General features: G+C 38.0%; 1 protein-coding gene across 3 annotated transcripts in view; it reads left to right on the top strand.

The window, feature by feature from the left end:
* The first annotated feature begins 5,717 nt into the window (after positions 1-5,717).
* The window catches only part of atp2c2.S (ATPase, Ca++ transporting, type 2C, member 2 S homeolog), a 73,294-nt gene continuing 61,824 nt past the window's right edge, over positions 5,718-17,187 (top strand). Inside the window, 1 exon segment of one of the 3 annotated variants that reach the window (NM_001096502.1) lies at positions 5,718-5,735. In NM_001096502.1, the coding sequence (NP_001089971.1) occupies positions 5,730-5,735 (6 nt within the window). In that variant the 5' untranslated portion in view covers positions 5,718-5,729. 3 annotated transcript variants of the gene reach the window in all.

Genomic DNA, 17,187 nt, shown 5'->3' with positions numbered 1-17,187 from the left:
TGGAGAAAGTGGCCACGACCACAAAACGCGTCAAGCATGTTAATTATGGTGTGCTTTATGGATTTTAATATTTCTCAGTAAAAGGATGTTTTTAATCCGACAGGTGCTCCGTGGATGTATATGATTGTATATTAAAATAGAATTGACTATGAATTTGTTCTTGTAATTACAAACCAGCCATTCCTTGAAAAGTATGGTTTTTTTTTAACTTTACACAGAATCAAATAGGGATCAGGTAGAAACTGCTGAGATATCAAAAAATGTTCCCGATTGATAGGGAATGCCAATAATTTAGCCAAGGGGAAATGAACATCGCTGAACAACTCTTTTGGAAACAAGTTTCTACAGTTTGTGCAAATGGTCTGCAAGACGGCTTATCTACATCCACAGGGCTGTTCTGTCTGCCAAGTTGACTGGGAACCTGCATTGATAGAAGAATACAAACATAATACGTGCCATTGTGTAAATTAACTCTTGTGTGTTGATCTTTTGGAAAAGTGCCTCTTGTCTAGACTGGGCTCACAGAAAAGAAAAAAATATTACAGTAATTTAATATTTATTTAAAAAAAATTCCTTGCTGCAGTGGGTTAGAAGTTCTCTTCTACATTGCTGTTAATGAACTCTAAAGCTCAGGGACCCTCACTGACACACATTTAGACCTATTTAGACCATAGTATTTGTTATTATTTTATAGTGACCTATTATTGCTAAAGTATGGCAGACTAATGCTAAGTGTGACAATATGACTTTTGAGCTCACAGGTTTGATTTTACAGACAACAAATTACCTAAACAAGGTGCTGCATGTCACAAAATATGTACTGTAAGTTGGATCATTGCAGTTCACTCCTTGCCTCCTCCATTGCATTGTGGTGATAACAGTACAACAGCTTGTGATTTGAACTTTTCATTGTATTCGTGGTTGCATACAAAAGGATTTGCAAAGAGGGACAAGGGATGATCATGTTTGTTTTCTTTTTATATGATTGTCTTGTGTTTCGCTGTTTCACAGGCAGTAAATACTCAAATGATATCAATCAGTCTTGTAAAAACAAATGAGCATTTGTTTATTTTGTTTATTCACAACGTATATGCTCACATGCAGGGTTAATGTGTTTTAAATTACACTCACAGCTGAACACTGTCGGATGAATACTTAATTGGCGTCATATGTATGAGCTACAATAGTAATTGATTTCTTTCATTAAATTTCAAAATATACAATAATGGGATTTAGAAATGAAGCATAGCCTTGACTGTGGAACTGTTTATTTCAAGTACAGTATGTTAACTTTCTACTACAGCAAAAGTTGAATTCATATTTAATATGGGCAAACTCCTTCCACCATCATGAATATCATAAGCCAAAAATATTGCATTGGACCCAGGTGCAAAATCTTCTTTTTTTAAACAATGATCTTAGCATGTGTTTTGATTTAAAAAAAAATGTTAGACCCTAATCAGGTGTCTAACTGCATGGAGTTATAGGTGTGTTATCCATCATTAACATTCTGCTTTATTATTGTAGTATAACCCTTGCTTGGTCCAGAATTAGGTATTTGGATGCGCTGGAGTAATGACCTTTGCTCTCAGCTGGGCCCTTGCAGTGTGTGGAGGAAGGAATGCAGGAATTAGGACACAAAGAACTCTTACACATGGGCGTTTTTTTCCTGCGGTTTTTATGTGCTAGACGCGCATTAAAACGCAGGTTTGAGCACGAAAAAACAAATTTGATAATTCATTATATTCAGCCAGACTGTACCTTATGAGTGTGAGTCATTTGAGTGGGATTGTTTACATATAGCATGCTGCATTTTATTAGGCTTGACGCATGTTCTGCTATCAATAGAATAGAGGGTTGCATTTGGAATGGAAACAAAACACACATAGGGCTCTTACTGACGAGCGGTTGAAGCTGCTCTCCCCTGCGTTCCATTTTTCTGCGTTCAGCCGCAGGGGAGCGTAGGAATAGACGCATTATGTTTTTTTCAATGGGGCTGTACTCACACAGTTGCAGGTAGGTGGCGAATGCAGGAAAAATGCAGCATGTTGCGTCTCAACCTGCGTTCAGCGCTTACACACTCCTATGTAAGTACAGCCCCATTGAAAAATACCTAATATTCATTTTTTCGTGCATTTGAAAAATACTCGTGTATGAGAGCCCATAATTGTCAAATGGATGTATGTTATGTGTACTCACTTACCACAAGTTCTACAAGTTGTAGTGACAATTAGTGGATTCTGTACATCCCTAGTATGAATGCTGCTTTACTAAAATGCTACATGAATTTTTTCTAAAAGTTAATATACTGTAAAACCACTTATTTGCATCTGATGTCTACCTCTTTCAAAAGAGGCTGCCATCTCTTTCTTATGCGTGATACTAAAATATCCTGATTTATAGGGATTGCATGTGCATGTGCTGACCTTTGCTGCAGGTTGGAACGCCTACAATAAATTCTCTAAACGTCAGTTAAGTTGAAGGAGTTCTGAAGCCATAAGGAAGAGGGTTAGAACTAACAATGAACCATAGAGCATCATAATGCCCCATGCAATGCCCCAGTTTCATAGCCACTGCTGATCCTGACTTTCCTTCTTCTTTAATAGGGTAACAAGCTAAAAACATTGGTAAAGAAAAACAGACTGGTATTTTAGAAGAAATGTGGTCTTCAACCCTTACTAAGATAGATGTTAAGTTGCATGAGTGCAGTCATCTATAGCAACCAATCAGGTAATTTATTTTATTATCTGCCTGCAACCTTCTGCTTCTCCAATGTTTTGCTCACAGCTTTCCACTAACTGACTAAACTGCTAAAATCAAATAGGATTAAAGGTATAAGATAATTTGCACTGCAAACAAAGAATTTTTACTGGGTTGTAGAAACTACCAATAACTCTCCCAGAAAGGGTTAGCAAAAGAAAAAAAATATATATTTTCTTAAGATACAGGTTCCACCCATATACAGCTCATGTTCTGCTGTTTTTTCTGTCTAAGCTGCAAAGAACAAAATGACCAGCAGGGGGGACCCTGTGTCTACAGTAATTACCCAACAATTAAGATTGTAAGGAGCTCAGTGAGCAAGCAACAGACAGCTACCAGAATTTACTATTTGTTTAGCCAGGTAAAAGAATGTATCCTCTAAGGCTATGGGGCTGAAATCTACCTTCTGAACTAAGCAGGCCAAAAATCAGTCCCTACACGTGTAGGGGCTGATTTTAGGACTGTGTATTAAGTCCCCACATGCCACTAACCTAGAATGGAATAATATAAGGTTATTGCCACACAGGGGCTGAAATCAGCCTGCTAAAATACAAAGACAAAAAATCAGTCTATACATTAGCAGGGCCGGATTTACATATGGGGCACCCCTAGGCCTGCTGACGTTCGTTGCCCCAGTCCCCTCCCTTTTATTCACGCAAATTTTCATTGGGACTGGAGCAATGGGGATTGGCCCACAGGAAATTAAAAAACTATTTTATCTCCTGCATATCCCCATTGTTTCTGAACCAAAGTGGGTGTGGTTGGGCAGCATGCCACCCCCCAAAATCTTGCTGCCCTAGGCCCAAGCCTTGGTGACCTTTCCACAAATCTGGGCCTGGGTATTAACCTCCTCTCTTGCCTGAACTAGCAATTGTCGTGTCAGCTCAGGTGCAGGCACATACAGCTGATTTCAGCATGGAAATGCAAAGTTTTATTTTTCCTTGTCAAAATCAGCCGCATGTGCCTGCACCAGAGTCGACACCATAGCTCTGGATGCAAGCAGAAGAGAAAGCTTATACTATTTTATTGATAAGCCACCATACCATGTAAAACCCATATGGCGGTCCCTAATAGGGTTGCCACCTGGCCAGTAAAAATGATGGTTGATCCCAATGTTATTAATAGGGAAAAAAGCTAAATATATAGGAAGGTATTTTTTTTCCGGTATTTTTTTTCCAGAAAAGGTGGCAACCCTAGTCCCTAACTATTTACCTCTGGTCATAATACTCTAAAGACTCCCAGCATAAAAGCACTACCTGAAATAAAGGTATCCCGACCTTGGCATTGGTTTCAATCATAGGGCTTAGTCCTCCCCCGCCATTAGCTTTAAAAGGAGAGAGATAATTTAGACCACAGCATTGGTTCCATGAGATTAATCCTCCCCCGCTTGCAGCTTTTAAGACAGAAAGACTGCCCAGACCAACACCCATTTCCAAAGGCATTATGACACTAGGCTATTATGCAAAAACCTAATTTCCAGAAAACTCCAAAATACAGGAGTGTCCCATAGTCTGACTGATTGGCTTCATTGGTAACCAAACAAGCGTAGATTCATGCTGGTAGCAAATTGTGCTTGTTTGTTTTTTATTTTAAAAGCTTTTATTAGCATTTTTTATTTTTTGTGGTTTTTCAGTTATTTAGCTCTTTGTTCAGTATCTCTCCAGTTTGGCATTTCAGCAGCCATCTGGTTGCTAGGGTCTTGTTTACCTTAGCAACCACGCAGTGGTTTGAAGTGGTTTGAGATACTGGATTATGCATAGGAGAGAGATAAGAGACTGAATAGACAGAAAAGTAATAATAATAATAAAATTGTAAGCTCACAGAGCAGTAGATTTTGGCAGCTGGGGTCAGTGACCATTATTTGACAGTTGGAAAGATGTAGAAGAGGAAGGCAAATAATTCAAAAACTATAAATAAAATAAACAATGAAGAGCAATTGCAAAGTTTCTGTGAATAGGACATTCTATAACACACAAAAAGGTAGCTTAAAGGGGTTTTTCACCTTTAAATTAACTTTTAGTATGATGTAGAGAATAATATTCTGCAACAATTTGTAATTGTTTTTCATTTTTTATTTGTGGTCTTTTAGTTTCCAATTTGCAATTTCTGCAATCTGGTTGCTAGGGTGCAAATCACCCCAGCAACCATGCACTGATTTGAATAAGACACTAGAATATGACTAGGAGAGGGACTGAATAGACAATTAATAAAAAAGTAGCTGTACAATAATACATTTGTAGCCTTGCAGAACTTTTGTTTATATGGGTCATTGAACCCTATTTGAAGGCTGGAAAGAGACAAAAGAAGGCAAAAAAATTGTTAAGAGTTATTGAGATTTTTATTCAGCAGCTCTCCAGCTTGAAATTTCTGCAATCTGGTTACTAAGGTCCTAATTACCCTAACAACCATGCACTGATTTTAATAAGAAACTGGAATATGAATAGGAGAGGCCTGAATAGAAAGATAAGTAAAAAAAAAGAAAGTAGCAATAACAACATATTTGTAGCCTTACTTGTTTTTTTCCTATGGGGGATCAGTGACCCACATCTAAAAGCTTGATAGATTGAGAGGAAAAACAAATTTAAAACACTCAAACAGTAATGGTGCACTGCTGATTATAATAAATTGTATAAAGTTCCTGCCTGCATTTTATTGACTGTGCCAACTCTAGTCTTTTTTTCTGGCATTGTGGTTGGGACATTTTGCCATATATTTAGATATATATACATATACCACCAGTGTAGTGCTGAGACGTTATTAGCACTGTGGGTTATATTTGGATTCTTCATTGAATGTGAACACAACATTCAACATTGGCAAGACACGTGGCAACTCACAACAACTGCTCATGCAGTTTTACCAGCCCAACAAGTTGTTGCTAGGCAAGCCATTCAGCTATTATTTTCACCAACAAACACTGTGTTCCCTGATTTCCCTGGAAATTCCCTGGAGATTCTCTGGACTGTTAAATGGTGGTAAGAATTCAAATATATGTGCCATAATGTATAAAACACTTTGTGCGCTAGTTCCACACAATTATAACACATCCTTTCTCTCCTTATATAATGGTCTGTAGCACTGTGCTTTTTTTTCTTATCATATTTAGCCCTGTAGAACCCTTCCTCGTTCCTTTCTTCATGACATGCCCTGTAGCACCCTACATTATTTTACTTCTTATGATGTCTAGGCTTTCTTCTCTGCATATTAAACCCTGTAGAATGCTGATTTAGAGAACTACAATGGGTCGGGCATTTAATGGTAGGTAGGGTAGGACTTTTGGAAGTAGGTATCAGTGTCGGACTGGGACACCAAGGGCCCACCAAAAAACCTTAGACAAGGGCCTCACCCTCAATACAATTTTCTTCCTCTCCTCACTCAACCTCTATTCTCCTAGTCTCTTTTCTTTAAATACTATAACCTATTATTCTATCTATTTAACCTCTTTGTTCTCATAGAAATAGGGAATGGCCATGACAGTGTTTAGCTGCATGAGGGCCCACTGACACATGGGCCCACCGGGAGTTTTCCTGGTATCCTGGTGGGCCAGTCCGACACTGGTAGGTATTGATGCAAGTCTGCAGGTTTGTGGGTTGGGGGTTTTAACTATTGTAAGACTCTTTTACTCGTTTTTTAAAACTGTTTCTACCCACCCACTTTTGATTATGTCACTTCTGGTTTGGCGTAGCAGCACTTTCTGTTTAATGGTGATCAAATGGTCACGGATCAGTTGCAGTCAGGTCGGGTAGTGGGTAAAAATGTGGTTTAGCAGTCTGGGTGTGGGTCCAAGTTTCAAAAAATTGTACAGATACTGTACATGGTGCCTCGTCTCCTTTCTCAGAGGACCAATGTTCCCTGTAATACCTTTTCTTTACACACACACAAACACACAACAAATCTCTTGCAGGCACACTCTTAAAACCAGTGCAGCTATACAGAGAGAAAAAGTACTAAAATATGCGTTTTCACATAAAGTGTTTTATGCACACCACAATTTATTCCATGTGTTAGTCACAAAATGTATAATTAAAGCACCCTGCTGCTCCTTTTTCTACATCTGTACTCTAGGTAGAATACATTTCTAGAGAAACATAGTACATAGTAGAGAAAATAAATAATCTTTCCTGCAACATCAGATTGTAAAGCTTCTAATGCAGCTCTGGGAGGGGGGGGGGTCACCGACTCTTTAACTGTTCTAATTGGATACCTTTAGTTGATACATTTGTTATCTTTGTCCCTGTTGAGCAGAATCATTCATTCATTAAAGGCAGCTGTTATTGATATAATAGTTACTAATATTCCACAGATACTGCTGAGAAATGTATCAACTAAATGTAGCAAATTGTATCTGTTCAGAATCTGCTCCTAGATCACTGAGCTGCCAGACTATTTTTCAATTGCTTTCCAGGTTTTATTTTTGACTGTTTTTCCAAATTTAAAGTTTAAAGAGTTTGTTCACCTTCAGATTAACTTTTAGTATGACGTAGACCGTTATATTCTGAGACAAATTGCTTCAGTTTTTATTTGTATTTTTTGAGTTATTTAGCTTTTTTTTGGTTGCTAGGGTTCAAATTACCATAGCAACCATGCATTGATTGGAATAAGAGGCCAGGATATGAATAGGAGAGGCCTGCATAGAAAGATGAGCAATAAAAGTAGCAATATCAATATATGTGTAGCCTTACAGAGCATTTGTTTGTATATGGGGGTCGGTAACACCCATTTGAAAGCTGAGAAAAAGAGTTAAAAGAAAAAGGTAAATCTTTTTTTTTTTAAAAAAAGACAATGCTTAGAATTAGCCATTATGTCACATACTGAAAGATAACTCAAAGGTGGGGTCTGGCATTCAAAATAGGCCCTGGCATTCCAAGTAAAAAGAGCCCCCTCCAGTCCCTTGTTTCCCTCAGTTCAGGAGCTGTGCAGGTCACAGTGGCTCTTTCTCAGTCACACAAGATGCTGTGCAGCCCATGCCTCCCTCCCCCCATCAGTTCTATTCGCCGCAGCCTCAGTCCGTCTCTGGCTTGTGCGCCTGCGCGCGGCATCCAACACAGAGGACCACAGCTCTCATCCTCCACCCTGGGCAGCGGCACCGAATTAACGTCGCACCCCTCCCAATACCCGGTGCAGCTTCTTGTACCTCTACACTGACAGCTCGGAGATGCAGGACTTCGCTTCCCCACCCCCGGCATCCTCCTGTAACCAGTGTACGGAATGTGGGATGGGCAGGCACCTGCCAGAGGGGGGCGGGGCCTCTCTCACCTGTCCCAGCAGGTATAGTCCGGGGAGTCCGAATACGCAGGTGAGCTTAGCGGCTCCCACCTCCCCGGACACCCCCTCAGTTGTACCGCCGGAGCCGCCTCTGCAGGTCACAATCCTCCCGGGAGGTATGGGGGGCAAACGCTTCTCCAAATTGCTGTCCCATATGCGCAGGTTGCCCCACAAATACCACCTTTTGGGAAGCAGCGAGCTCAAGGCAGAGGTAAGTGTGTGGGCATGGGGCACTTAAAGTGATAAGCCAGCAGGACGCATGCCCATGTGACTAGTTTATTTGTGGTTGCTGGATGGAAAGACCCTGTAAAATCTTGTCTGGAATGTGCTGTGGGTACTACTGGCAGACCCACTGGTGGCACCTGGGCTGGCACTGCCACACAAACACTATATTGGCTTAGTGGCCGCTGCAGCCTATGTGCTGTACTAGGGCACCTGTGTCTCAATAGTGCTGGGCAAATGCCAATGCTGTTTCTGAGATCATATTGGCAGACGGGCAAGTACCAGCGCTTTCTTTAATGCAGGAGTGCCCATACTTGACTAATGCAACGTCTAATGCTGTCCCATTATGATCTACACCCATGAAATCATTGTTTAGCATTCGGTTCCATGGAAAATTTTACTTATGAATGATACTGAGAATTTATATTGTTATATATGACAACTATTTCTTATGTAACCGTAACGCAATAAATATCTGAATTAAAAGCAAGAAATAGGAGGGTGATTTAGACAAGCGGTTTGTTGACAGTGTCTTGAGATCTACTGATCACCAGCTAAAGGTCTACTGGTAGATCCCGATCTAGCTTTTGCTTTAATGCAATGACAATGCATAGGGTTTGAATGGTAGACTGATGCTTGAAGAGCTGGCACATTGCTAACACCAAGATATGGCATTAATATATTATAATATTTTGTTTATTGAAACATGGTATATGGCAACACTGGTACATTTTCCACCTTTTATTTTCATTATTGCTTGGGGAGTTGTGTAAAACAGTCAATTGTTTAGCTATTTGGGATTACAGACAGAAGCTTAATTCTGTAACAGTCTGATACACATTACTATATTATCTGTAGACTGATTACATACAGTACAGTACATTGTTGACATTGGAGCAAGTGTTGTAGACACATCTTTCATTTTATGTTCAGATAGCAGGTACATGGGTGACCCCTTTTCGTCGTCTTCCAGTGTGTATGGGAAAAAGGTACATTGGCCTGTATAGGAATTAGAAGTTAACTGGTGACATTTTGCAATGTGTACTGGACTGTTTACACCTCTCACAGTGTATATAGCGAGGGGGAGTAGACTGCCAGCACCTTACAGTTTGCTTGGTCATGGAAAGTAAAGTGGTGGAACTTTATGTTGCATATATGGGAATGGGATAAAGCCTACTGACTCTTACAATGAATATAGCAATGGAAGGGAAACTGTTGGCCTCTTCATTTTTCAAATTTCCTTCACCACTCTTCTGTTTTTCCATTCAGCGAGTCAGTTATCTTCTGCAATTCAGTTTGACCTCAGCTGGCCTAATACTGAATCCCTCACAAAAAAAAATTGTCAGATACGTTAAATTTACTTCTCCAAATTTGTAAACATTTTAAAATATGCACCAATTTAAACAGAGTTTCCAACCTTTTTGTTGGGGACTAGGCAGCAACACAAGCATGAAAAAAGTCCCGGTGGATGCCAAATAAGGGCTGTGATTGGCTATTTGGTAGACCCTATGTTGACTGGCAGCCTATAAGAAGCTATGTTTGTCAATACACCAGTTGTATGCAACCAAAACTAGTCTCTAAGCCAGGAATCCAAAAATAAGCACCTGCTTAGAGGCCACTGGTGAGCAACATGTTGCTTGCAAGCCACATCGATGGGGATCAATGAATTAAGAACACAACATTGATGCAATCAGCTATAAAGTCACATAACTTTAGTAGTTCAGATTTAGTTGGCAGAATGGCAAGAGCTATCAATTTATGTAGCAGAATTTTACTGATTCATATTTAATTGGCAAATGTTGCAACTTAGATTGAGCCTGATAATGAAACTAGCTGGGCATCTGTTGTTCATGGGTGCAGTTTGTTATACAATGTGGATATAATTATATTTGCCAAAGGAGTTTATTGCACAGTGCCCATGCAACATATGTGGTGCATGGCAGATATATCTATTATATAGCTCTCCCCCACATCGGACTAATCATAGGCACTATAAATAACCATTTAGCAACAGATGTATGTAAACAAATTAAAAAAATAATATAAATTGCAATATAAAGAAATAGTTGGTTCATCCTTTACATTATACATTTCTATGTTGCTTTCTTAGTTTTAATTTGAGAAAAAAGCTCATGGTATATATGGAACCTAAAATCTTAAAATGCATCTAACTAATATATCAATCACAAATAAAAGTCAAAATTTTATGTTTTAGAATCTAAATATATCAGGTATACATGACCTTTAGCGTTATGCTCTAAGACTAAGCTCCTTCAAACCACTTTGAGATCATGCTGAGAAATTTGGTTCTGAAACTGCCAGGACATGGTATACATGCCAGTATATGTGGTTACCATCATTTAATGCTCTATATGATAACACTGAAAATAGCTTTGTCTTGCAGGAATATCCCAGAAAAATGTCTCGGATTTGGGTGACCTAATTTCAAACATTCAAACGAATTTTAGGGCTGAACAGATCCCTTAATGAATCCTATCCCAGAAAAGCATTTTTAGTTTTATCCATGTTAATATTATGTAAGGTATTTAGCATACGCCATATCTGTTTTTGTGTGTGTGTGTGTGTGTATAATATGATCTTTGATTTCTGTAACTGCCCATAACCTATTAATAATGTCCAGCAGCCAATCAAAGCTATCTCATGCCCACAAATATATGGCTTAATCCTTATTAAATAAAGCTAATTTCTAAAGGGTAAAGGGCTCGGCACAAAAAAACTTACATTTTTTCAGGATTTATTAAACCCCAAGGGTGTTAAAAGTCTGAATAAAAAAGCACTCCAACTCAGACCTGCTAAGTTCATGTAGAAGTCAATGGGAGATGTCCCAAAGATAGCCTGATCTGCGCTCGGTTTCCAAAAAAGTCATGGTATTTGGGTGTCAAATCGCAAAATTTGCAAAAAAAATTTTTTTTCCTGCACAAGAAATTTTCAGAAAAAGTTATTGATAGATAAGGGAAAAATCCTATGTGTGGATTTGTTCAGAGTGGTTTTCGAAAAATTCTGAGAAATGTTCAGATTTTGATAAATAACCCCCTTAATGTTAGGGAATCAAAACCATTAAAATGATGCTTCTATTTATACCATGTAATATCTAGGAGAAAGGGTGGATCATGTTTCAAGCTCTACCTGGTACAAAGCCATAGTAAAAACAGAGTTTTTAGAGAAACAGGAAGTGTACACGGTCTACATGCTACAAGTAAGTGTATCACCTACTACATTGCTGTGCTACATCTAGCTAGCACCATTTAATTTCTAAACCTTTGGCTAACATTTACTAAAGCCTGTAAGTAAATGCACATGCCTTGTTCCTAGCTATATTGTTCAATACCTGCTGCATTTCTATGCATAACTGCAATGAAAACTTTTCAAATCCTTATAGTTTTAAAACCTTAAAGTGATACTGACACAAAAAATGTTCTTTTCAAAATATTTATCTACATTAAAAGTTACACGTTGATCATTTTTTGCTGATAGTTCTGCTTTTGTAAGTAATTGTTTCTTGAAGTTCCTAAACCTGTTTTGCCAACCTGACTGTCCCATCTCAGTCTATCAGTTAGAGTTTCTAATGCTATTGGACTCAGGGCCGGATTTACATAGCGGACGCACCTAGGCCCACTGCCGTTCATCGCCCCAGTCCCCTCCCTTTATAATTATCTGGACCAGAGCAATGGGGATTGGCACACGGGAAATTAAAAAGAATATTGTATTTCCCGTGCATCCCCAGTGTTTTTGAACCAATGTGGGTGTGGTTGGGCAGCATGCCGCCCCCTAAAATCCTGCTGCCCTAGGCCCGGGCCTTGGTGGCCTTTCCACAAGTCTGGGCCTGATTGGACTACTGCTGCACAAATATGGCAGCCCCCTAATACAGGAACATGGGGGTTAGAAAGGTAATGTAAAAGCATCAGGGTAATACTTTTATGGCAAAATTATAAATAGCATTCAAAGGTAGTGTTATGATGGATATAAAAAAGGTTATTTTCTGGTGTCAGTATCTCTTTAAGAGAAAAAATTACTTTAAAAAATATAAAAAAAACATTTATTTTTAGGGATCATGGTACATTTCCAAAGAAGTAACTTTCAGATCCATGGTGAATTGTCATAAAAATTACACAGCCGGACTTTGTGTTTCTCCTTTTGTGATAATACTGTCCCCCTTATATATGTCCCCCACCATCTATGCAACACAATTATGCATTGCTGCACAAGAAGCAGGTCTTTAGTTGCCTTCTATATCCTCTTCCGGCCCCCACCCCCTCACCACTCCAGACATGCATTTTCTTTACCGCGTTCACTGCATTGTGGTCTCCGTTGGCAGGTGCAATCGCACCCACCACTCCTCCGGTAGTTACTCCACTGGTCCGAATTGAGTCAATGTAGGTGGTTTCAGGATACAATGAACTGAACTTTGTTTCGGGTACCTGTTTTAACCATTGAATAAGCAGGGGCCCCCACAACTGAATAAAAACATATCCATGTTTCCTTAATTTGAACACAGGGCAGAGAATATTATGTTCTGCATTGAACAAAAGGTTTATTAGAAGTAACAATGTAAGCCTATACTTCTAGTTACTGTACTGGAATCAATGAGCCCATTAAAGTGTAGATGGATTCATTAAAAATCACTCATGCATTAGATTCAGTAGAAGGACTTTTTCCATCTTAGGCAGCTGCTGCTAGTTGAGTCAGATTAATCTTACTAATGTTTTATCTGCTGATGTCACTCATTTTGGATGTGCAAGAATATCATAATAAATTAATATGTGAACACATAACTGGTGAATACTGTATGTGATTTAATTCTGACAAATTATATCTGTTCTCACTTCACAGTATTTCACAATCCTAATTTAACAAATGGCTTTCCACTGGATTCCCCATTTGAGCGGGCATGTGTCAGCTTGGCAATTGGTAACCTATTATTCTGTTCCTGGAGCTTTCTATGGTTATTTTCTCGTTATGTGTTCCTAGACCAAGTAAACTGATTATTCCTAGACTTTTCCCTGTTCAAGCACAAGCAGATTTTTTAAGATGAGAAGCAGAGACAGATAATAAATTGCATAAGGGTCTGACAGATGGTATCAGTTATAGACTATGCAGGGCAGGCTCAGATGAATAAATAACATAAATTAAAGCCAAAAAGTGGTAATTTAAAGTTGATATCCACCAATTTTTGCATAATGAATTGGCATTTGAAGCCTATATACATTGATGAAACATGTTCAGTGGTGTTAGATCTATTGAAAACAATATTTGTCCGTCTGTTTTTGTTTTCTACACTTCCTCTTCAATCTCACTCTTGAAACACTGTAGCAGAAGTTAGTTCTCTTTAATATCAGCTGGCCATTGCTACATTGCTTCAGGAGCTGGAAGCAACAGAGACGAGAATGTACACCAAATATCCAGACAGATGCTGCTTTAAACAGCAATTAGATTTACAAACAACTTTGAAACCACTGAAATGTTTTAATTAATGAATAATGTTTTGAGGTTCTTGTGCCTTTTGTGTGAAAATAATTGTGTAAGGGCTTCCCTCTGTAACTGTGACATTTGCAAAAGTACTGTTTTGTTAGTGTTCATTAACTTTTAAAATAAGAAGTCAAAGAGGAGGCTGTGGGCAGAGGGCCCACTTTTGTGAACTGCCACATTATGTGCAAGCAAGAGTTTTACTTTAATTGTATGTACACTAATAACATATCTAAGTAGCTGAAGGGTACACTGATCAGCAGCTATCTCCTGGTGATTGCACACATGTTGATTATTAACTTTATTTATGTAAAGCCCCTATTTAATGTAGCAGTTCAATAGAATGTAATCATAAACATGCAACAGTGGAATATACAATTTTAACAGGCACACACATACACTTGCACCCTACACGCATACATGCAACACATGCCCAAGCCAGTTTTCAACAAAGTCAATTAACCCATATGTATGCTTGGTTCCAAAGTAAAAAAAAGAATTGTACTACTATCTCAGCTATCTCAGACATATCTCTTATTAGAATACAATCAGAAAAAATACATTTCTGCAGCATAGCTTGCTTTCCTTCCTTTGATTCTTGCTGTTTTGCATACAAATAAGGAGAGGGTCTTATCACTTCAGATGTGCTGTTCACAAAATACATCCAAATGACGCTGCATAATAGCTAATAATTGTATCTATTATTAAATGTTGTCTATTTTACAGTCAGGAAGTGGCTGACTTCTTAAGCTAAAACAATATATTATTATACTATAACTTGTGTCTCTACTACATATTATGATGTTAATAGCCTCATTGTGTTTTGTTAATTAGCAGTAATTGATTATTATTATGGCTTTGGCATGACTGTACACATTAGAATACTTGCCTAGGGTTGGATGTTTGGGTATTGTGAGTAGTTCTTTCTTTCTACTGATGTTATATTGATCATCAACAAAACAATCTAGACAGGGTTGGATAAAGTTGTAGTTTGAATTTGTACTGAAAGTGGACTATGATTGGACTACAGTATATAGATCGGTGATGTTTCCACCAATTTCCATGTAGTGAGCCAATTGTCAATTATCTTCAATGTTAGCGGTCCAATTATTTTAAAACATTTATTAACCTTAGCTTAACAGTATTATGCTGTAATTAAGCACTAAAATGACTATATAGATAATATAAAACCAAAAAGATAAGGTCAGGTGTAAACAGAGCAGGCAGACTTTTTGTTGGAGAGTTCTCTTCATCTCTATGACTTCTGGACTATGGACAATGATTGAGTTTTAAATGGAGCTCATTGACAGGCTGAGGGACATAAAGTGCAGTGTACAAACTCCAAGTGGATGACTCTGGTGCAAATAAATACAGCGCAATACATTGGGGATTTAAGAATATTAATTATATTAGTATACTTAATTGGACTTTAAGTTTAGATAAAGACAAAGACCAAAGAGCTTTTGTAAATAGTAGACTTAGCTGTAGCAAGCAATGTTGACCTGTAGTAGATACAACTGTTAAGGTTTGTGTCTGCACTACAAACATGTAGGCATGAAATTGCAGAATTGTCTTAAAAATATCTGTATAGTAAGATTGCCAGATGGAAACAAACTTACTATGCAGAGAAGCTTTCCTCCCACTAGTGAATCGGCCAGTTCCATTATCAAACCCATTTATGAACCTAGAGGCTCCTTAAAGTTTTTTAGTTTTAAATCCTTGGCACCCCTGCATAAACTCTTCTTTGGGACCCTACATCCATAGGCTCTGCTCCTTTTGTTGGTACATCACTGCTGTAAACATTGGTAGAGAAAGGAACTGGGTGAATGTCTAAATTAATTATATATATATATATATATATATATATATATATATATATATATATATATATATATATATATATATATATATATATATATATATATACATTAATTAATGTTGTTTAATTTCCAGTTTGTGAGTGGAAATATATGTATGTGCTTAACATATCTCTTGGTAAACTGGGTTTGGAAAGTTTGGGTCTAGTTTCCCACCAAGCAATCAGCAAGTATCATTATCTATAATCTGTTTACAGGAAACATCTAGGTAATACAATGAATTTAGTCCAACGCTTCCACCTGTGTAAAGTGCTCACTTTCCAATCGGGCCACACCAGTAGACCAATATGTAATCATTCAAAATAGTGTAGGATGGAGCACACAGTAAGCAGACTCTGCTGCAATAAATTTAATTCAGAATAACAACATGTTTCGGATCTGCATGGATCGTTTTTCAAGTTGTCTGTAAACATTTCGTGATCCGAATAAAATGTATTTCAGCAGAGTCTGCTTACTGTGTGCTCCATCCTACACTATTTTGAATGTTTACAGGAAACATCTACCCTGGGTTACAAGATTTGGAACAGACTTTGTAAATGATATTAGATTACAAGCTCAGTAACCTTGAAGGAAGAGTGTATTTTAATGGGTGTTGATTTATCAAAGTTTGGATACATTTTTTTTTTCTTTTGCACATAAACTCACAAATTATTTTCCAAAAACTCAAATCCTTTATTTATTAAGCATGAAAACTTGAATATTAAACTTCGGCATGTAAAAGCTTGCAATCTCATATAGACGTCAAAGCTATTCTATGCAAAATGTAAGCTTTCTTTTAATGTCTCTACCATTAAGCTGTCTGTTTAAACTATGAAATACAAAAAACAGTATTTAGGGGGTTATTTATCAAAGTCCGATTTTATCTCAACATTTTCTGCTACAAACTCGATCAAATCCACTCGGGTTTTTTATGCTTATTTATTATTATATTTTCCCGAAAATTTGCTTTGCCGGAAAAAAATCAGATTTTCACAATTTCTTCAGATTTCAGATTTTTTTTCAGATGCTTGATAAAGAGTCCTGTGTGACTCGAAACGTCGCATTATTTTGTCTACTGCAAATGAGCCAATAAATCACAAAGAAAATTTACTGAAACAGCGTGTCAGTGTGCTGCGGTCTGTTGGAGATTTCATATGATTGAAACCCATGGCAGAGTGGGAATTTGGCTGCTAAGCACCTGGTCCTAAAAGGGAAAAGAAACAGAGGTGAGCGCTTCATACTTGTGTGGAATTTCTTCAGATTTGTCACCTGAAAACTCTGATTTATTATGTTTTTTTTTTTGCCTGAAAACTCTGAAAACTTTGAGGTATTGCACGAAACCCAGCGCAAATCAAAAAATTATTGGGACTTCTACCGTTGACTTAAATGCAACCTCGACAGGTCTGAGATGCCCAATTTTCTACTTGGGACTTTTCCATCCTCTGGGTTTAATAAATTGAGAAAATCTTTTTTTTAAAAGTCAATTTTTTTGGGATATTAAACCCATAGGTTTAGATAAGGGGTGAATCCTCCTCTTTGGCTTTTGGTTGCTGACCCAGCTGGATCTGTTCTGGGGAGCCTGGGTACACCAAGGCCCAGT

Source organism: Xenopus laevis, chromosome 4S (genome assembly GCF_017654675.1).
Source record: "Xenopus laevis strain J_2021 chromosome 4S, Xenopus_laevis_v10.1, whole genome shotgun sequence".
NCBI classification, from domain to species: Eukaryota; Metazoa; Chordata; class Amphibia; order Anura; family Pipidae; genus Xenopus; species Xenopus laevis.
The sequence above is the reverse complement of the archived record's forward strand: the minus strand, read 5'-3'. Positions and strand labels throughout refer to the sequence as shown.